The 22,486-nt window shown below is 38.5% G+C and overlaps 1 protein-coding gene across 1 annotated transcript; it reads left to right on the top strand.

The window, feature by feature from the left end:
- Positions 1 to 4,606: 4,606 nt before the first annotated feature.
- LOC111924745 (uncharacterized) lies at positions 4,607 to 8,907 on the top strand. The gene is made up of 2 exons (XM_086884347.1): positions 4,607 to 7,299; positions 8,551 to 8,907. Exon 1 carries the CDS (start codon positions 6,664 to 6,666, stop codon positions 7,258 to 7,260), a length of 597 nt encoding a protein of 198 aa, XP_086740473.1. The 5' UTR covers positions 4,607 to 6,663; the 3' UTR covers positions 7,261 to 7,299; positions 8,551 to 8,907.
- The last annotated feature ends 13,579 nt before the right edge of the window (positions 8,908 to 22,486 follow it).

Raw genomic sequence — 22,486 nt, 5'->3', positions numbered from 1 at the left:
TATGGCAGAAAACCCTTTTATAATCCTCCCATGTGGGGATAGGGATTGGGTTTTTCTCAAGAGAGAGGGCTTGAATATTGCTCACTCTTAAGGAGGCTCATGCAGTGGCCTTTCCTGAGTCCCCAGGGGACCACGTGCAAATTATGTTCACTGTAGGTCGCAGTTTCCCTCAGTTCTCTGCAACCAGAGAACATTCAGTCCATGCAACTTCCATAGCCCTTGAAGACATCTGAAAATAAGCAACAGTTGAGTGCAATATACTAAATATTAGCGCTTTTAGAAACAGGTCATAAGAGCTGTGTGGACCAGCTCCAGAGATGGGTTTGGGCACAGGCATGAATTTGCAGATGCAAAATAGGCACACACAGCAGTTGCACATCGAGGAGCCCAACTATTCATTATTATTTTAATGATATTTCCCTGGTTTTATAGCTTTGTTTTTTATTTCAAGCACTAGCCATTGGATGTAAAGTCAATTATTGCCCGTGCATGAAAGTTATGCTTTCTCATTTGCACCTCTTTTATTATAGCAATTGAATTCTCATCATTGACCCATATTTATCGTTATCCCTATAGGATATAGACTTTTGCAGTTCTTCTCTCCATTGCTGTACTGTATTGATCAAGCAATTTGCAACCTTGTCCTTTCTTTAATGTCATTTCCAAATATCCATCTGTCTAGCTTCCTATCTCTCCCAGGTAAATATTTAGTGGATGCAATGTTCTCCAGTATAGCATGGATTTATTTCTGTATTTGAATGTCACATTATATACATAAATAGATGCATGTATGTAGAAATTCCCTGAAGATGTCAAGCAAACGCTATTCATAAAGGCAAGCAAGGTAGAAGAGTGGCTTAAAAATAGACAAATAAACAAATAAAAATTATAAACAGAAGTTTATATATAGAGGATAGCCCTAATAATTGCTTTCTTCAGATGTCAGAACAACAACAAAAAAGCCCAAGGAAAGAGAACAATCTGCCCTTTTGTTGGAGAACACATTTATTCCCTTTCTCTTGAAAAAGCTTGAATGGTCAAATTTGGATCATTTTTGTACTGGTGTAACCCAAGCAGTTTCAGAAAAACTATTTTCAGCCTTTGGAAGTGATATAACACCAGATTTGTAAAGCAGTGTACTTGCTTTCACTTTCATTTTAACACTACTGTCATTTTACTAAATTTACTTCTCCATATACAAGCTGGATTCTAAGACCAAAATCTTCTGATAAGGCTCTGCTTTTTTGAAGGAAGAATTTTTATGCCACAGGAAGACAATTTTTACACTGTTTGTGAAAAGTAGAGTTTAATTTGCAATATAGAGTGTACCAGCTTCACAAAATAAAATGGCTCCTTAGTCTTTTAAAAAGGATAATTTTGTCAAAATGTTTCCAAATAAAGGAAACAAATGAAGGCTTATAACAGCTTTTCCAATTTTCAGTTTTCTTATATGTACATATATATATATATATACATACATATAATATATATGTATATATGTTTGGCTATTTATATATAATAATTATATATATATATATTATATTTTGTTATTATTTTTATAGACCTCCTTCTTTAGGTGCCAAATCAGTGTCTGAACTCTTCTTGCTACCCTTCTCAGCTTTTCATAGGTCTCTATGTCCCTAAATTTGGGATGGGGAGAAACTTCAATCCTGCAGCTAAGCTACTGTGAGCAGCCCACAAAGGGCTTAACTGCAGGATTGGGACCTTGATGTATAGTACCTGTGAGCCTGCAAAACTCTAGTGTGTTTCCTAGCGTTGAATTTGAAGATTCTGCATAAAGAATTGATTTATTTTTTTGGTAGCCTTTTCACACAAATTTGAACCTAGTACCTCCCTAAGTTTGTGCAGGAGACTTGAGTGCTGAAAGTAGTTGAGGAGTGATAATGTGCTCCCACCTGATGTTGGTTCAGATCACTGGAAGAGTGTTTATATAAACAAAGAGCTGCAGGCCATGTCTGAGCCCCTTTCCTCTGCTTAATCCACAGCTCAGTTAAGAAATAACACATTTTTCTTCATTCAGGACACCTTTTATCTTTTTTCTGTCTCATGTGTCTGTGGGGTGTTTTCTTTCTCCTCTTTGCTTTTGAACTGCTGCTGAATGTTGATGAGAGTACTCAGGCCAATCCTAGAGTGATTTTGCATTATTGTGGGCTTTTTTTCTCTTCAGGTCTGGCAATACCTGATTCCTGCATTTAAGAACACCATGCTGCCTTAATTGTCCAGATGATGTCCTATGATGACACTTTTCCTGAACTCTCTTGAGGAAAAAAGATGTTTTAGAAGACAAGGAAGAAATGTTTCTCAGTGAATTTTGCAGAAGAACAAAACTACTCTGTCTTCTCTGCCTTGTGAGCAAAAATCACAGGATGGAGTCATATTGGAGAGGAGAGAAAACAGAAGTTCAGCGCTGGTGTTCTGGGTCAGTAGGTTCCAAATGTACACTTACTTTTACATCTGTTGCTCTGATTTATAGACAAGGTGGAGGTTAACTGTTTTCTGTTTTCCTTTTGCTACAACTTCCTCTGCTCTCAGAGCATATGCTTTCTTGATAGCATAAAAAAAACCCTTGGGTTAGTTTTTTTGGGGCTGGAGATATTTGCCTAGACCTGGTGAAAAGCCCCGTTTTAAAAACAGCATCTTCTATGCTTGTTAAAAATCCCAGCAACCATTTCCACTCAGTTGTGTTTTCTAGGATCTAGCTGTGTTTTTAGCAGCAGTGGTTAAAAAAAATACGTGTCCCGAACTCTCGTTCCCACTGTAGCTGTGACTGCTGGGGCTGCTTGATAGTTGATGTTTTTCTGTGCTGGTTTATGCTAGAGAGGTGAAATTATTAAAGCCAGCTCTGCAGAATGGGAGGAAATGAGGTATAGCCTGATAGCAAAACGCCAAGAGGAAATTTGCCGAGACCAAGGGAACTACAGGGAGCCTTGCACCCCTTAGGGTGAGATTTAGCTACCACAGGGGCAGGTACAAACCCCTGCTTCTGTCTCGCATTGATGAACTTCTGCCACAGGAAGGGTAGGCATAGAGAAAACAGTTGCCTTTCTCTGTATCATCTGAAAAGTCCTGATGGGCTTATACCATGGAGAAACCTTTTCAGAAAGGTGTTGAAAAAAATGATATATAGGGGTGAGACATTCCCAAAGCTTCCAGGAAATGTGCTGGTACCGGTCAGCAGGGGAAAATATTTGCCCAAGGGTTTTGTTGTAGGGCAGATTCCCTGATGTAGCTTAATCAGTAGAACAAAAAGTCTATTGTGGACTACTTATGTGCATCCTTAATAGGATGTATGCAAATCCATTGGGCTTAATAGCACTATTCATGTATGCAAAGGTGGACATGTGTTTTAGGCCTCCCAGTCAAGCCATTTTGTTGTCAGTTCAACAAAAAACAAAGCATTTCCCTCAGCTCTTACCTTAGCTACAGTTGCAAAAGTACTGTTAGGAAAAATCTGAAAGGAAAAAATGATATTGAATACTTATAATGAAAAAGGTTCAGGCTTTGTTGCCAAACATAGAAAATAATTTCCATGGAATTTTATTTTGGTGACTTTTTAAAAGGCTCACACCTTAAAAAAGCTTGCAGAAGCTGTGAACAGCAAAAGCTTGCTGCAATTTGGGATTTGCATGGCCATTAAAAAACTAGCCATGGTCAAAATCAGGGGACCACTTATAGATTGCAAAGATTTTCCATTGAGTTCAGTCCTTTGAGGTAATGCATTTTAAAAATCATGCCTTGTTTGAGCAATGGTGGCTTGAAGAATACGGTTCACAGAGTAAAATATCAGAATCTTCTGTACTGCAAAGCAGGTAGCAACAAACATTTCTCAGTAGAAAAGTGTAAAAATGCAGTGATCTGTCTTGTAATGGATATCTGTCTATGAGGTAATTCTACTATCTTGCAATTACATGCCTGAAGACATTAATAGCATAAAGCATATTTTAAAAGTAATTGGTAAACCTATTAATTTCCACATCTCCATGTTTTTGTCATTTACCATGAAATACTTAACTGTCTTTTGCATTGTTTCAAAAGACGTGTCCATATTTAAATAGAAACCTCCTTTCATTGCCCATGCTGCATGTTTCATTTTATCTGTATGAGAAATGTGAAACTAGGGAATTAATAATTATTTCACTTGGAAAGGTATGAAGAAAATTCCATTGCCTTTGTCTGATTAGAATCTTCCCTGCTGGTTTAATTAAAAATGGCCATGTGACAAGCAAAGAAAGCATCTCTCCTTTGGGGTGGAGGGGGGAGGAGGGAATGGTATTGTATTTTCTGGTAAACAGTGAATCCTGGAGCTCCAGAGTTGTAAAATTTAAATGCTTAATGCAAATGAAAAATGCAGACTCAGGTCAGCTATAGACAAATGTCACTAGACTGGATGGAAAATGCACTGCAGGCAGAAAAGATGACATTTATCAGTCATCCATACATCAGTAACTAAAACAATTTTAGGGTTGTCTAGACAGGCATCTATTATTCCTTAAATTTAAAAGCTTTAGTAGAAAGACAACAGCAAATGCTCTATTTATATTTAGGTGGTTTTTTAGTTTTTTGGTAGTGGTGGTGTTTTTTTGTTTGTTTTTTGTTTTTTGTTTTTTTTCTAGATGAAACAAGATAGGAAAAAGAAAAATCATAGTTTTCAAAATGAAAAGTACAAATTTTCTTTTCTTTCTCTTTATTTTTTAATGTTTTTTTGCTCTCTGGGTAAAGGAGATTTTCTTGCCATGTTCTGAAGGCAATTTAAGTGAATTATCAGAGTGTGCATGCAATGCTGGCTGTAATTATTACAGTATAGCCCTGTAATATTGAGCTTAATTACTGTGTACAGTGTTTGGCCTTTATGTTTTCTGCTTAATTTACCCTGTATAGTTAACGTGAATTTAGTGGAATCATTATGCACCTTTTGGGTTTCTTCTTCGGAATAAAAGTATTTATATTTTCAGATGAAAAGAACTAGAATAGATATAAATATTGAAGTAAATCATTCTGGTAGATGGATTCATTCCCTCTGTTGCTTATGTGTTGCTTATGTATGTTCTCCAAATATTTATTGATACACCGAATTAAGATCTGTGAACTGTCCCATTAGCTGCCACAGGAAAACTTGAAAACTTCAATTTCAACTAAATATTTTCACTACTTTTTTTTTAATCTTCATTTTTACTCTCTATGGTAACAAGCGTTTTAGCAAGAATGTACACAAAATTGCAATTATTCATTCCACCATGCAGAGCGGATACTACAGGTTTTGGAATGAATTAAATTGTGTGATGAAATTTTTTATACTGCTGCTTTAAGATGAATCTTTGGATGTGCTACAATTAAGCAGAAAAGATATAGCCCAGCCCATCTGCAGACTGTTCTCCATTAATACCTCTTTTGTTTCCAGATCTTGCTTTTCTTTCACCTCCTCTAGTAGGAGGAAACAATGTCAGGTTGCCTCTCTGGCAGCAGGGCTGGAGTGTTTGCTAGTCAAACCCTTACTGCCAGTGGTTTAGAGCCCTTCAAATGTGAGGTGGGCTCTACATGTCCCATGCAAAGCAGGGAAACTGAGTGGTGGGGTAACTTGGTAAAAATACAGAAGCAAATGATGCTGCTTGCACAGTGGGCCTCAGAGTGTGCTGATTTTTGGAAAAGGTTTATGCTTTTCATGGGCCACTATGAAACACCAACTGCTTGTAAAGAAGCTGTGATAAAATTATTAAAAATTGAATAATATAAAATAAAAACCAAGGGGTTCAGCTGTGAACATGCCATCACATTCACTGTCTTTCAGAAAAGGTGGGGCAACTCTACACATTGAAAGGGATGCGGCTTGGTTTCGATTTGTTCTGTTTTTTCCTGCCTACAGCTCTTCCAAAGTTCTTACCTTCTGTGTCTGCTGGGAAGGGGTGATGCATTTGTATGACACCATGATTCTCATATTTTGTCAACTTGGGAATGTCAGGCAAAGGTAAAGAAGCTGAGGCACAAAGGGTTTTTGGTAACCATGCCCTGGAATCACTCATGTCTAGCTGCATGAACAATACCAACATGTGAGTATCTGGAAAGAACTTTAAAGCTGTAACATGTATTACAGAAGCACAAATGAATACAGAAACAAAGTGTGGACGTAGTAAGTTTCCATCTCTTTCATCTGGCAGAGGTCATAGGACCTCATCATTTCATCAATGCATCTAAAGGGTCGGAGCAAAAAGGCTGGGTCCTCTTCTTGGTGGTGCTGAGCAATAGGACAAGAGGCAATGGGCAGAAACTGATGCATGGAAAGTTCCACCTGAATATGAGAAAGAACTTCTTTACTGTGCAGGTGGCTCAGGCTGCCCTGAGAGCTTGTAGAGTGTCCTTCACTGTAGATATTCCAAAATGACCTGGGTACCAAATCCTGTGCCATGTGCTCTAGGATGACCCCACTTGAGGCAAGGTCTTCTTGGACCAGAAGAACCACTGTGGAATCTTACCCATTCTAAGATTCTGTGAAAATTCTGAATGAATATGAAAATTCAGACTCCTTTTGATTATAAACATATAGCAATACGTAAATTAAAAACATGTAAATATAAAACTTTGTCAGCTTTATTTCTTGTTTAGACGGATGATCCTGCCAGTGTTAGAGGGTGCTGTTCCGTGAGAGAGATGCCTCAGCTGATGAACAACCAGAAAACAACCAGCCTCTCAGCTTTGATCCCGAGAACAGAGCATGTGTTCCGGTGCCGAGGCGCGGCTGCCCGCCTTGTTCCCGCGGGGAGCAGCGGGAGGCCGCGGCCGGGTCGGAGCTGCCGCGGCCCGGTCGGAGCTGCCGCGGCCGGGTCGGAGCTGCCGCGGCCGGGTCGGAGCTGCCGCGGCCGGGTCGGAGCTGCCGCGGCCGGGTCGGAGCTGCCGCGGCCGGGTCGGAGCTGTCGAGGCCGGGTCGGAGCTGCCGCGGCCCGGTCGGAGCTGCCGAGGCCGGGTCGGAGCTGCCGCGGCCGGGTCGGAGCTGCCGAGGCCGGGTCGGAGCTGCCGCGGCCGGGTCGGAGCTGCCGAGGCCGGGTCGGAGCTGCCGAGGCCGGGTCGGAGCTGCCGCGGCCCGGTCGGAGCTGCCGCGGCCCGGTCGGAGCTGCCGAGGCCGGGCCGTCCCCGCTGCCCCCGGGCCGCGCTCCCCGGGGCCGCTGCGCTGGCCGGCGCTGGCCACTAGGTGCCGCTGCAGCAATAGGTTTCCGTCCGTGCGCTGAGGGGCCCGGGCGCTCGGCTTAACGATTCAAATGTATTCCTGCTAATTTGTGTTTGATAAAGGTTCGGGAGTCTTTTGTTGTGTGTCTAGTTAGCCTGCGTGTTACACTCAGAGCGTTTGCAAATTTTCTGTTTGATTGTGAGCCTTCCTGTGAATTTTTATGGGGCTGTATACCTGTGCATATTTGTTTATACGTGTGCGTGTGTGCGTGTGTGTGTGTGTGTGTGTGTGTGTCTGCATTTGCAGAGTGGGTATATAAAAGGCAGGAAGAAAAATCCGTGTCTTCACCGTTGCTATTCTCATGAAGGAAATGGCAAAGCACAGAACGATGCCTAGTCTGTACACAATGCAAATACATTATTTAGAGCCAGGTGGGGATTGAGGATTTGACTGCCCTCTATGTACAGATCAGTGGGTTTAGTGATCAGTACCCAAAACTGAGGCAGGACAGTGCTTAGCGTTCAGAAGTCCCCCTTTTTTTTTCTCTCTGTGTTCCTCTTGGACAGTTTGTTAAAGTGAGAGCTCAGCACCCTCATGACAGTCTTTAGCATCTAGTTATCACATCCTCTTTTTAAAGGGTCCAAACCCGCTATGGTGGATATCTCTAAACAATGAAAGACTGAAAATAAAAAAAGGGAAAACTCAGATGTGGTGGATGTACAAATGTGCTTTCCCTTAGTGTTGACAGCAGATTCAGGGCTACTGTTATTTGAATGGAACTGCCTGCAATTTGTTACTCAGGTTCATGACCATACATCTTTTAGATCTTGGCTGTCTGTGGAGGCCAGGATACCTGAACTGGGCAAGCATGTCCTTTCCCTTCCCTCCTAGGAAAAGGATTTCAAAATTTGAATTCAGGTACAAGATCTTCTGGCACTATCTAAACATTTTCTACCTCTGGCTTGTGTAGCTGAAGTGAGCACCTGTCAGGATCTCAGTGTTCAGCAAATAGTATTCACAGAATCACAAAATCACAGGATGTGTTTAAGATTGGAAGGGACAACAGTGGGTTATCTGGTCCAACCCCTCTGTCCAGCAGGGTCATTGTAGTGCACTTTGCAAAGGATAGTGTCCAGACAGTTCTTGAATAACTCCAGTGAGGAAGCCTCCACAACTTCTGTGGGCAGCCTGTTCCATTGCACAGTCACACACACTGTGTAAATAAGTTCTTATATTTGGGTGGAATTTCCTGTGTGTCAGTTTCTGCCCATGGCCTCTTGTTCTCCATGCCCTTGACACCTTCCCTTCAGATATTTATATATACTGATGTGGTCCACTCTCTGCTTTTCTGCTTTTTTTCATTTTTTCTCAAGGCTGAACAGGCCCAGTTCTCATCTTTGTAACCCTCTGCTGGACTCATTCAGGAAGCTCCATGTGTCTCTTGTACTGAGGAGCCCAGAAGTGGACACAGCACTCCAGATGTGGCCTCATCAGTAGAGGGGCAGGTCTACCTCACTTGACCTGCTGAGAATGCTGTTTCTAATGCACCTGAGGTATTCACTGTCCCCCTTTGCCACAAGGGCATATTGCTGGTTCATGGACAAATTTGAAGTTCAGAATGTGCATGATCAGTGGAAGCAGTGTTGATATTCATTCTCCAGAATTTGCACTACCTTCCTTTTTTGTTATGAGAAGTACTTCTAATAAAGTCCTCTGTAGTTTAAACCTTCTACAGATTTGTTTATTTATTTATTTATTTATTTACAAATTTGTTTATGTGTTTATTCCTCTTTTGATGCTGAATCTACCATGAGACTGTTATGTGACATTCCGAACATGAGTCTGGGTGATTTGTGATATGCCACTGGAGAAAGTATTTAATTCCTGTGACCTGTTTTAAGAATCCTGATCAGGTACCAGAAGTTCTTCTACACTTTACAGTGTAACATCAAGAACCAAAGGGTGATGAGCCAGCAGTACCTTTTATATGATAGCAATGATAATGTGCATGCACGGTGAGGGGGTGACTGTCTCCAGACTTCAGTGCAGCACAGTCTCAGTCTGAGGTAGTTAGTCTGATTTTCACTCTATAAGTTGTTTTGGTAGCTTTAGACCTTGCTATGTCTTACAAATGCAGAGACAGAGAGGAACACTGGGAAAAAAATATATTTGGCTGATGAAGTGTCTGCCACCTCTTTACACAGGTATATTTTATTATTAAATTAATACACTTTTTAATCAAATGTCTTCCTTTTTGCATGTGATTGGTAAAACCAATGAGATTATTTAGGAATACCTGCCTAAAATGTGTCCATCTGATTGATGTGCCATCCCTCTAGCATTGTTCAGCATTGCCTCTCTCTGAGTGGCAAACCTTGAACGTCGACTCCTTAATTCACAGGTCAGCATATAAACATACCTGAATAGCTTTAGCCTAGAAAAACAGGGTTGTGTTTCTGCTTGTGTGTTTCTCTTTTGAATTTTTACTATGATTGCATCTCTCCTTGCAGTACAAAACAATTTAACACCAATTTCTGTGCTCAAAGAATGCAGAGCATGGAGAAACCTCCATGTTTCTGTCTAGCATTTTTTTTTTTAAACTTCAGGCAAAGTTGCTGAACTGCTGCAGTCAGACTAAGGTAGGAAGCACAGAAGGACTTCTGAAATGACATTCTATCAACAGGAGAGTGCCTGCCTCTCTTCTTTTCTTCTTTTACTTTAAACTATCTTGTAAGGTTAAGAAAAGGTAAGAGGGTTTTAGAGGCTTTTGCCTGCAGTATAATGGATGAAAGAACTGCAGAAAATGGGAGAAAAATTTCGAGAAATTTTTCTGAGCCCCAACAAAAATGACCAGTCATGAAGACTTTTATGGTGTAACTAAGTAAATTACTAAAAAGACGAAGGTAGGCTATGTGAGCAGTTCAGGCATGACTGTCCCTGCTACTGTGCACAATTAATTTTAGATAAAGAAGTAGGTGTGTTTCTTTATACAAACATAATAAAGGGTGAAAAATTATGTATGAGGTGTACCTCATGGTGAGGCAATGGAGTAAGAATGACAGGATGTTCCTACTGTGTGTGATGGCGATGAGCATTGTAGTAAGAGACTAGCCCTAGTATAATTTATTTTATCTTTCTTTCTTTCTTTCTTTCTTTCTTTCTTTCTTTCTTTCTTTCTTTCTTTCTTTCTTTCTTTCTTTCTTTCTTTCTTTCTTTCTTTCTTTCTTTCTTTCTTTCTTTCTTTCTTTCTTTCTTTCTTTCTTTCTTTCTTTCTTTCTTTCTTTCTTTCTTTCTTTCTTTCTTTCTTTCTTTCTTTCTTTCTTTCTTTCTTTCTTTCTTTCTTTCTTTCTTTCTTTCTTTCTTTCTTTCTTTCTTTCTTTCTTTCTTTCCTTCTTTCTTTCCTTCTTTCTTTCCTTCTTTCCTTCTTTCTTTCCTTCTTTCTTTCCTTCTTTCTTTCCTTCTTTCTTTCTTTCTTTCTTTCTTTCTTTCTTTCTTTCTTTCTTTCTTTCTTTCTTTCTTTCTTTCTTTCTTTCTTTCTTTCTTTCTTTCTTTCTTTCTTTCTTTCTTTCTTTCTTTCTTTCTTTCTTTCTTTCTTTCTTTCTTTCTTTCTTTCTTTCTTTCTTTCTTTCTTTCTTTCTTTCTTTCTTTCTTTCTTTCTTTCTTTCTTTCTTTCTTTCTTTCTTTCTTTCTTTCTTTCTTTCTTTCTTTCTTTCTTTCTTTCTTTCTTTCTTTCTTTCTTTTCTCTCTCTCTCTCTCTTTCTTTCTTTCTTTCTTTCTTTCTTTCTTTCTTTCTTTCTTTCTTTCTTTCTTTCTTTCTTTCTTTCTTTCTTTCTTTCTTTCTTTTCTTTCTCTCTCTCTCTCTCTTTCTTTCTTTGTCTCTCTCTCTCTTTCTTTCTTTGTCTCTCTCTCTCTTTCTTTCTCTCTCTCTCTTTCACACTTCCTTCCACACTTTCACACTTCCTTCCTCCTGCACTTCCTTCTGCACTTCCGTCTGTCTGTCTGTCTAATGTTTGAGCTACAAAGCCCTAGTAATGGCATCTGTCCAAATGATGGTTGTTACAAGGTTTGCATTACCTAATATAATTAAAATGGAACAATCTTTTAGACCTCCTTCCTTAAGACAGAAGCCAAAGCAGAAACCCCTTGTGACAGTGGGAAGTTGCCATTCCACCAGGAACACGTGCTGCTCAGCAGCAGGAGGCTCCACACAGCAGTCGACCATCATTATAGCTCTGCATTATAGCCATGCTTCTGGAATGGATCGGGGAAATCTCCTGCCAGGAAAGAGGTGCATCTGGGAAAGAGTAAGCTACATATTATTTCACTTTAGGTCCTGTAAAAGCTAACCCGCTATTCTTTGAAGACGAGTACCTGTATTTATGTAAGTGGTATAGTACAGGGAGACCTGTAGGCAATTAGCCTACATTCATTGCATAATCAAAGCTGTTGAAGGCTTGAAAACTAGTAAAACTTTGGATATTTGCTTTCTTTGTGAAGAAAGCAAGTATCCAAATATTTTAGAGATTTTTATCTAATTTTGACTGGATCTTGTAACCTAAATCAACAACTGGATGCTGCTGCTGCAGCAGTTATGGTTATAAAGGCCAAAACCAGAGGTCCTCTCTTTCATGCTGATTATCCAAGTTAGGTAATCAAACCAGAAGTTTTAATTGGCATATCAGTTGGGAAAGTCATCTCAAGTCACTTCTGACATTTCAAGTTGCAAGCACTCATAGGAATGTCTTTCATACATTTGGTCTCTCAGAGAATTCTCAACATATATCGTCTGGTGTGGGTGGAAGAGAGCAGAGGATAATGCAATCTGATATCATGAGACCATCACAATCCACATTAGCTGAGATGCAGAGCCCTTCCATAATTATCTGTACTTACAGAAGGATATTTTGATGAAAGAAATACATTGGCAGCCAAATATACATGATGAAGTGAACTTGAAACTGCGGTATTTTCACACATTGCTTTCCCAACTCTATGCAACCTTCATGAGGCAAGATGTTTTTCTGCCTACTGTGATTACTCACTGCATCCATATGGTGAGTAAACATACACCCTTTATTTTTGGAAATAACGGAGATAGTAAGCTGTGAGTAAGATGTGAATGTATGCAGAGCCATATATTGTCTATAGAATAATAGCAAAAAGATTATGTAGAAAGGAAATGCATGTGTATTTAATTTTTCTTCCTCTTGACAAAGTGTGAGTCTGTTGGGGTAAATTGAGTTCCACCCATGGTGTAAAACTGGGGCAGAGAAGGAGCCGTTCAGGCCAAATATGCTGGCATAGTTTAACATAGTGTCAATCTAGAAGGGAGGCTGTTGATCCTCTGATCATTGCTAGAATATAGTGTAATGGTTCCTTTGACACCTTTGTCTTTTATTTCATCAGTATGTAGTACATGACATTTTGTACTCGTGAAAGGTGCTGAACTGACAGGCCTTGAGACTGAAGTCTTCTCTTTGTACACATATCAGACGATACACAGACAAACACAGCCTCCCCTCTCTGCCTCTTTCTCTGTCTTTCCTACACTTCAACAGCTTTCTCACTGCAGCTTTCTCATATGACCACCATTTGAAGTGAAAAGATCCTCCGATCTCTGCAGTTACTGTTTGCTGCTAATATTACCAGGAAGGTTGCTTGCCCTGAGTGAGTTTTGTGGGGCTTTTTTTTTTTTTTTTTTTTTTTTTTTGTATGATACAGAAATATATTTCCATGAATTTAAGTAATCCCAGCTCATTTCATGTGGGTCACAGACTGTCCATTAGTCTGTAACACCTTTAGGTTACCAGTGACCCACACTAGACTTCGTCTGGTAACCAGTAGCACAGATGAAATGCTCCATATCCTATTTCCACTCCTGCTAGTATATGAATTGTTCAGTATAAGGTTAATCATGCATAAAAGATTTTTTTTTTCCTCTGGAGTGCACAGTAAGTCTGTGTTTTTGTCCTTTCAATCTGTTTGGAACAGACAAACGGGACTATGATTGGGCAAAGTGGAAATTACAGTTAAGAAATTTGTGTCTTTATTCACACAGCACAGAATTCCCAATGGGAATACTGGATCCACCATGCAGATCAGAGAGAACAATTTTGCCTGCAGTATGGATTTCCAATGGTTTTACCATTCTTGCACTTAGAAGGAAGAAGATTGTAGGGGAAGGGGTTATTGTCTCCTCTCAGTTTTTAATAATGTGACCTTATAGTGAAACAGAAAATATGAAACCATCCACATTCAGAAGCAACAGCTTTCAAAAATTAACTTCAGAATGTATAGCTAGTTTCTGAAGTTGGCATTTTCCCAGTATTTTCCAAAGACATATTTTATGTTTGTCTATCATCTACTTAAAAATAAAATAGTTCATGTTTGAAAAAAAAAAAAAATTTTAGTCCTCAAATAAAAACCCCACACATAATAAAACTATAACTCCCATGCAATTTGAATTGCAATTGAGCAACAGAATAACTTGGGGTGGGATGGTGGTGGTGCAGGCACAAAGTTCGAAATTCCTGGAATGTAGATTTCTAATGAAAATTTTTGGCAAAATGTCTCTTTTCTTTCTTTTTTTTTTTTTTTTCATCACATTAAAACTTTCTGCTCTCTCAAATTCTTTCTTGGTATGCAGAAATGTGTTCCTCGCTTTTCAAAAGGTTTCCTATGTAATTAAGGCTTTGTTTGCTTTTCACCAGATGTTGCAAATTACTTAATTTTTTTTCAAAGAATATTTCAAGGAGATACACCTTGTATAATTTGTTCATAGTCTTGTAAATTATTGAACAAAACCTGTAATATAAAAGAAAAATGTATATATGTTTGTGTGAAATATTGAAAAAGAACAGAGTTTTTAAAATAATTTTTACCTCTAAAATGACATAGGATGAGTTTAATATTTTTAGTAGTAGCATCATATTCCTATTCCACTGACCCATACAAAGAATCATATGAGCATATACTTAAATTTTTTTTTTTGTCAGGACTGCCTTTGCATTAAGGATCTGTTTAGTGATTAAGGTTAAAAACTGCCCCCTATCATTTTTCACACTTGCATTTACTCATACTTTCAGACTTGTCTCAGCTAGATCAACTAAATTTTCCCTGAAAGATTGAGAACATACACAGCCTCACTCAGTCACAGTCCAGAAGGAATTCAGTTATTTCAAGAAGTCTCATTACACCAGATCCTTCTATTGCCTCCTGTTATTTATCTTTCAGTACTATCACCTTTTACTACCCTTTCTTCTTCCTTAATTCAAATTAATAAAGTCCTGCAGTGAATGATTCTTCAGTTCCTTTGAAATTTCTTTTGAAAGAGTGAGAAGTCCTCAAAAATCACAATACTCATAAAATGGTTGAGGGAGAAAAAATCCTTTATTCTTTCCTCTAGACTTCAGTGACACTATGAAGTTTCACATAATTTGCAGACTGCATCTCATAAAATACTGGCAAAATTTATTCAATTCAAATTAAATAGATGTAGCACAGAGTAATCTTTCTCTATTAAATATGTCACTTTTTGCAATTGTTTCTTAATATCCCGCACAGCTTCCATCTAAGATTAGCACTTTCTTTGCTGCCACAGTTTCACTAACCTACTGAATTATTCACTGAAGCATAACCTTCAGATATCAGGTTAGAAAGACCTTGATTATGGCAGGAAGTGAACTGTATAAACCATTTTTCTTTAAAAGAAAATTTCTCAGTATAGAAAAGTCTGAAATGAGATAAGTATTAAATGTGTGTAAAAATTAAGTTCATAATTGATAGGAATTTAGTCAGCTGTGACATTCCTGTATTTTGTTTATAATAATGTACAATAACATTCTAGATACCACTTAATAGTGCAAAACCACGTGCATTCTCATGGTGCTTATTTAAAGTACAGACCAGGGTATCCATGTTGGCCTCATCTGTAAAGTAGAGCTGTGGAATGTCTCGCACAGATCTAACATACTGGTCAAAGGATATTTACATCCAATTCCTGATTTTGTCCCACTTCCTGAAAATTACTGTTAAGGGTCTCTCAGCTCCAAAAACAATGGTGACAGAATGGAAAGCTTCCCTACAGCAAACCACTATTATTGACCATTACTTTGTGCCAATCCACTGCTGAAAGGTCATTTGAACACCTACCAAGGAGACAACAGCTTCAGGACTGCTTCCTCTGCGAGGGTTGAAATACAGGCTCACCTCTCACTTGTCTGCTTCTCACGACCTGTCCAATGGCACCCAGGAGCTGAAACGTAATTGTGAAGTTTAACAGGCTTTTAGAGGTACTATGATAGCAAAATGTCAGGGCAAACAACATTCTACAAATTATTCTGCTAGTCAAGCGTACAAATTTTCATAATGACTTGACCTAGAATAGGAACAAAATGTGTTTTCCTAACGTGGGTGATAACTGCATAATTATGCAACTGATTCTGCTAATATTATTAGCCTTATGTTACTTTCCCAGATGTCAGAGAAATGGCACAGAAGGAGAAAACAGGTGGCAAGTTTGTTGGATGTTGCATATTAGTGCAGTTCATAAGAGAATTTTCTATGTAGATTGGTTGACTGCAGTTGGAAGGACTGTAACACAAACATGGATTTAATATTTTGGGTGTAGCAGGGGCTTCAGCAAATTTTGTGCTATGCCATGAAATGTTCAGTTCTTAAGATGAGTTTAAATCTCTTGTTTCCTGATCTCTTTATCTCTTTCTCCTAGTGGCATTTTTGGTTTGCAGGACTTTTCAAACACGTGAGGATGTTACCTTTAGGTAGCTAAATTCATATTGAATAATTATATGAATTTGTAAGTCAGGCATCATTTTAAAAGAAATACAAGAAATGCAAAGGATACTACTGATTTAACAAACCTCTAAAATATATGTATTTATATATTTACTCTTCAAGAACCTTTACTCAAAAAGAAGCATTTAAAAGCAGTGGGGGAAAATCATAAAAATTGGGTTGATTTGTGGGTATAGAGATTATTTTTTCTTTATGTTTTAATATATATTATGCATACATATATCATAAGAACACATACAGTCATGTATCCTTGTATAAATTTATTTAATAATTCAAATTTGTATTTATTCTGTGTTTACTAAAGAATTATGCCTATGCAAAAAGATCTGCAGCTGTGACATTTGAATTGCAGACCAAACAACCATGCAAAAGAATTAAGTTTTCTATATAGGAAAGAGGCTAAAATGTGTATTTAGGGAAATTGATAATTTTAGACTTAGAAATATATGTTGGAAGTCACTGTGGGCATGACTTTGTGTATACTATTTATTTCAGTTAACTGCTTCCACTGAAACTGCCTGGGAACTGCGTCACAAGAGCTTGCAATTCTGAAGTTCCTGCATTTTTGCCTTTTAGTAAGGTTTGCTAGAAATCTTGTCAGGCTTAAAATAATTGGAAGGAAAGTACAAAATCAGCACTGAAAATGGAAGTTTTAAAAGACAGAAAAGATTGTGGTAGTGGTTCCTCCAATAAAATAGACAAAATGAACATTTCATTATGTGCCTGGGCATTGCATGATAATCTGAAACCCTGATTAAAAGGAATGCTATTAAATTGATTTTTCACTTTCATTTTTTTTTTCTTTTTCCCAATTAATTGATCTGCCATCAAGCCAGTAAAGAGGTTGTGTAATCTGAGGCAAGATACCTTTGTTTAATTTTTACCTTCTCTCTTTCACGGGAATTTTTTTGAAGAAGCAGCAGGCTATAAACATGTAGAAAATTTGCCTTTAGTGGAGTGATAGAACACAAAATACGGCAAAAAAACCTGTTGTATCTGAAATGGCTTTATTAATTTCTGATACTGCATATGCACTTTTGCAGAATGCTTTAGAGTTGGAAACAATAGAAATAAAATCTCTGGTGAAAAATGGAAAAGTATTGGATCAAAACTTGCTTTTCATGCTAGGACTTTGTTTAATTGATGGACAAGTGTGGGCTTCGAAGTGTACACTTTCTTCAGATTTATAGGCATTTGGAAGGTTAATAGCAGGCATATGTTTCAGTGGTTGCCAGTGGCAACCCCTGTGATTTGGGTTGGGTTCAAACAGCTGTTCAACCCCACTTGTCCCCACTCAGTAATTCTCAAAGCTAGCCATGCAGATTGTTTTGGGGCATGACATTTTACATGTGTGTCTAGTTGTCTCTTCTGTATGTATTTATCTAAACATTTATATTTATTCCATCACCACATTACACAAGTGTGAATGAATCTTGGCTGACAACTTAGCTGTAAGGAATGGAGAGGGATTTTATCTTCCCAATTTAACAAAGAGTGAACTAAGACTTTAAGACTTACAGAAAGTTTCAAAGAAAATAGAGATCACTGCTGGATATTGTTGCTGAAATGTCTGAAGCTTTATCTACATTTCCCTTTCTTCTTGTGTCCATGAAGAAACATGCCTGAGTCTTCTGTGCCAGTGGCTCCTTTGGTTTGCTACCAGGGATGATATGTTGATTCTTGGAAACAGCTCTGGGGTTCCTAACTTTTATTATCATAGTTTTGTTTTGGATGTTTGTTTGTTTGTTTGTTTTGGGGTTTTTTTGTATGATGGCGTTCAGTTTTTTAGGCATATATATATATATATATGTGTGTGTCTGTATGTGCATATTTGTTATTCTTGGAATTGTTAAATATTCACTGTCATCACGTATTCATATACAGGCATTTTTTTTGTGATAAATTGCATATACTATTTGGTGATAGCCAAGCTACTTCAGGATCTAGTTGTAGTTACACTGTAGAAGTGGAACTTGGTTCAAAAAAAATCTATTTCTTTTTCTCCTTAAACAGCTCAGAGATACATCCTTCAGTCACAATGGGATTGGTAAAGGACTTATGAAGCTGAGCCCCAAGGCAGGCTGCACCTAGGGAGATCTAAAATATTATCCAGATAACATGAAATGGATATGCTTTTCACATATTGCTAAGCAGCCTGGGTAAAATAAAAAGAAACCTCTGAACCATACTTTGTGTCCACTCTTAGTCCAGTCTCGGACCTAATATCTGTAGTGGAGAAGAAGCATATGTGAGGCTGCTGATGGAAGTTTTCAAATCTTCCATCATGTTCTGCAGGAGACAACGCACAGTCATTGCCAGGCTCTCTGAAATGGGTGCTGTTGTTCTGATTTAGGTATTTATCCAGCACAGCCTCAATCATTTCCTTTTGATGGCTCATGCTTTCTGAGGCACATTCCTGAAATTGCATGGTTAAGCGTGTTGGACACTCACATGCAAAAGTGATTTTTAGAAGTAACGAGGAATATAGAAAAATAGTTATAAATACAATTTATTGTTATATGTCAAGGCCTCCTCTCTTTAGCCACTAGATATCTGTTTAGTATGAGAATGATAGCTGAACAGAGGTACAGTCTAGCTGCCCTCTTCAGAGTCCTGCATTACCTGCTCTGGCTAAGCATCTTTAAATTGTAAAATTGTTCAGGACCAGCTAATTATAATTATGTGCATAGTGAGGGATTTGTACAAACAGATGTGGATGTTTCTAATGCAAACTGATGTATTCTGAATGTAGCTTGAGGGGGTCAGTAAGGACCACAACAGGTTTCATAGCCCTATGTACACCCAAATGGCACATGTTAAGAGAGATAGTCTCTCCCTTCTCCTAAGCAGGGGAAGGTGTGAAGTGAACCCTCTGCTCTCTGCCACGAGCTGCTACTGGCATCCATCTCCTGCTTCCTCCCACCCTGCACTATCACAACTAATACACCTGCACTACAGTTAAATTCTCCTGCTAACAAACCAAGAAGACTCAGCTTCAGATCAGGAAGCCACTGTAAATATATTTTATTGAGTTGTGTTGAAAAAAAAACAGAACTGCAAGAACTGCCTCCCAGACACAAGAATTGGAGAAGATCATGAGAAAATGGTGAAAGAAAAAGGTGACAAAGAACATTGTGAAGAGCTTAGAAAAATAAAAAAAAAAAAAAAAAGAGAAAAAAAGAAAAAAATCAGAATAATAAAGGTGGGAATGTATTTAAAGATTGCAAGAAAAGGGAACTGATGGAGGTAGATTGAATATTTGCAAATGTGAGTGAAAAATTAATTTGGGAGGAAATTACACCAAAGGGGCTATGGAAAGGAAACTAGTAGGAAAGGAGGAAGGAGGGGGTGAGCGAGAGAAATGACTGAGGGAAGAACAAAAGAAAGAACAAAGAAAAGAACAAAACCTATCTTACTCTGCAGTTATTGTATTTTGGCGATAAATATTTGCAGGTGGCTACAGTAGTTATTTCCTCACTTCTCCTCCCCTTTTTCCTTTCAGAACCAGCTCACAAATCAGGAGAATATCCAAAACATATGAAACTCTGAGTTCTGTGTCTAAAAGCACAGCAGTCACTCTACTACATCCACATCACTGTAATGATGTTTTCCTCTTTCTCAGTGCTGGGAGGCACATGGAACTGACCCGTCCTCATATTACACTAAACTTGAAGCAGCCTCTCTCTTTTACGAACAAACAAAGAATACAAGTTTTTCTTTGAGCTTATTCACACATCCTGGGCTTGTTGCCGTTTGTGTGTTAATGTTTTCAGCTGTGCTTGGCATTTTTTAGCGTTTGTGCATTTACTATTTTTGTGCATACTAATAGTAACATACAAATGTAAAATGTTTCTGGGAACTCGCCCCATTTCAGTCATTCATACAATTCTGTGCCCACGGGGTGGTCCAGCTTTCCTCCTTCTCTGTCTGCTGGGGGCCTTGGGGCTGTGAATATCTTTCTTTCTTTTGCTGTGCAGGTTCCGAAGGAAATCAGGAAACGTTTGCGAGCGCATCTCTCGCATATTCCTATCATTTCTCTGATAATCTTGGCTCGTGGTTGTGCTGCATTTCGTGTATGTCGGCGGTGGCAGTTTCACCTGCCCACTTTTATGTGTCATTAGTTGTCACCGTGCTACCGTGACTGTGTAGACAAGTCTTCACCGAGAGCAGCTTCAGCATCATGTCTGGGCCTTGTAAATCCTGGCAGCAGTGCTACGCACGCTGCAAAGGCTTTGCGACAAAATAGGAAAAATGACAATTAATGATGGCTGAATTCGGGAGACGGAGGAGGAACACGCTTTGGTCGCGTAGAAAGATGCATTTAGGCGCTTTCAAGCACGAGACAACACTTTACATTTCAGGCTACAGTTTTAAAGCCTGATAGAGAAACCCCTTCGTCCTGCAGAGCTCAAAGCCTGCATTAGTATCTGCCATTTGCAGAGCCTCCCTACTTCGTCAGGGGCTAATTTTCTTCTGGTGGGAGCATCACTGGGTGATTGAGGCATTATCACTTTGAAAAGAACCTTAATCGTGTGATCAGTCTATAAACCAGATTTTGCTCAGTGCGAGCTGGGGTGCCGGGCCTGGCCCCCTTGGCTTCAGGGGAACCACTCACTTCAGTCAGGCTTTACAAGGACTTCGGATTTAGGAATAAATGCTTTATTTTCTGCCAAATATACAATAAGATTTAATCTTAGTAAATTATTCTGAGCTTTGCAGATGCTAAAAATACATGTTCATTTAGTGTGCAGGAGTTTTGTTTACAATGGGCATTAAACAGAGGGAATGTCAGTGTAAGAAGAGGTGGACTTAATGGGTTAAAAACTGTGTAAATGTTACTCTAGTTAAATTACAGCTTGTTGTTCAGATGAATACTCTCCACTTCTCATATAGCTTTAAATTATGGACAAATGCTTGCAATTGTGAACTACCTACATTGTGGCTGCCTGTTCCCAGGCTTCATCAACCCTAGCTGTCCAATGGGATTACTGTAAGCTTTCACGGCAGTCTGCCAGCCACTGATCAGAAATTCATATCCCTGGATGTTAGATTGCTCTCTTTATTCCATCCTTGTGATGGCTGTGATTGCTGTCATGGTGTTAGGTTAGAAATTAGCATTTTGTGGCCCAAATTTTGCCATCCAGAACATAATCAGAAAAAAAGAGGGGAGGGGGGGTGTGGAAATCAAAGAATAGTAATTTCATCTGTCAAAGAAGGGAAATGCAGTGTTACCATGATACAGATGTCTACGAAACTTAGGTCAGGAAATGTTGTGGTATTTATGGTCCTATTTGGCGAATGCTTAGGCAGGTGGTGTTTTTCTGTTACTGCAGACCTCTGTTCATAGATTAATGCTTTACCTCTGATAAAACAAAAAAATAAATAAATAAAGTAAACAAATAAAAATCAATCAGTGAAACTATAGGTGGGCTTCAGAAACTCTTAAATTAAAAAAAAACAACAAGGGTCTCTAGCAGATACTTTCAAGGACATGCTGAATTAATCACAAGAGGCTGGTTAGCAGGAGGTCAGAGAAAGACTTCTTAGCATCATTTTGGGTCATATGTCTAGAGGCGATGGCAGTATGTATGTGCTGTATTGTAATATCCCCTTCCTAGTTTTCTTGTCTCAGTCAGAAAAGGCTGAACACACATTGCATAGGGCTCTTGAAAGGAAAGAGACACTGGCAGAAATCAGTAGTTGGGAGTTTTTTTGCTGTTCTTTAAAACTGAGTTGTGTCTGACTGGCTAATTTAAATGCGTCATTGTTTTTTATCCGATCTGTACTATATTCAGCATATTGTATCCCTTGCATTTTGTTTTCTAAATGTGTTGTATCTGGTGATACAAAGGAGGTGATTAAACAGCCCAGTAGTACTCACTGATATATTTAATGAACGTTTATTTTTGCTCTAAATAAAGATTTCTCTATTAATCTGTTTCAAAACAATTCATCAGGGCTTATTACAGAAAATTATGGAAAACAACTGTTTAAAATTTAGTGTAGAGATATGGTTAGGTCCTTAAAGGTAGCTTGTTATCCTTTTTAGGCAACTCACAGACATGCTAATTTTTTCTGTCATTAGCACTGAACAAGCTGGAAGGATTCTGACATGCGAGGTGCACAGATTCTGTTAGGAGCCTTGATTTTTATCCATCCAAGCTTATCCGTCATCTTTAATCATGCAAAAAGTAGGATTACTTAATCATTTCATTTTATTGAAAAGAAAAAGAAAGATTTACATTAAAATGATGACATGCAAGAAAAAAATAAATTGAAAATGATTATGAAGAAAATGTAACATAGAGATTAAAGCTCCATTGGTTCTGTGATGCTCATTTAAAGCAATGATCTAGTAAAGCCAAAGTATAAAAGTAATGATAATGTTAGCAGTGGAAGTATAAGCATCTCTGCATTTTTGTATGCATTCTGACATGAGGTGTGTAGTTTATTAGAGCAGATGACTCTAAGGAAGATACTTTTTTTAACCTAAGC

This window comes from Cyanistes caeruleus, chromosome 1 (assembly GCF_971803275.1).
Source record: "Cyanistes caeruleus chromosome 1, bCyaCae1.hap1.1, whole genome shotgun sequence".
NCBI classification, from domain to species: domain Eukaryota; kingdom Metazoa; phylum Chordata; class Aves; order Passeriformes; family Paridae; genus Cyanistes; species Cyanistes caeruleus.
The sequence above is the reverse complement of the archived record's forward strand: the minus strand, read 5'-3'. Positions and strand labels throughout refer to the sequence as shown.

Excerpts from the sequence above, each read along its gene's own strand:
- LOC111924745 (XM_086884347.1), top strand. The coding sequence starts at position 6,664 with ATGCCTCAGCTGATGAACAACCAGAAAACAACCAGCCTCTCAGCTTTG.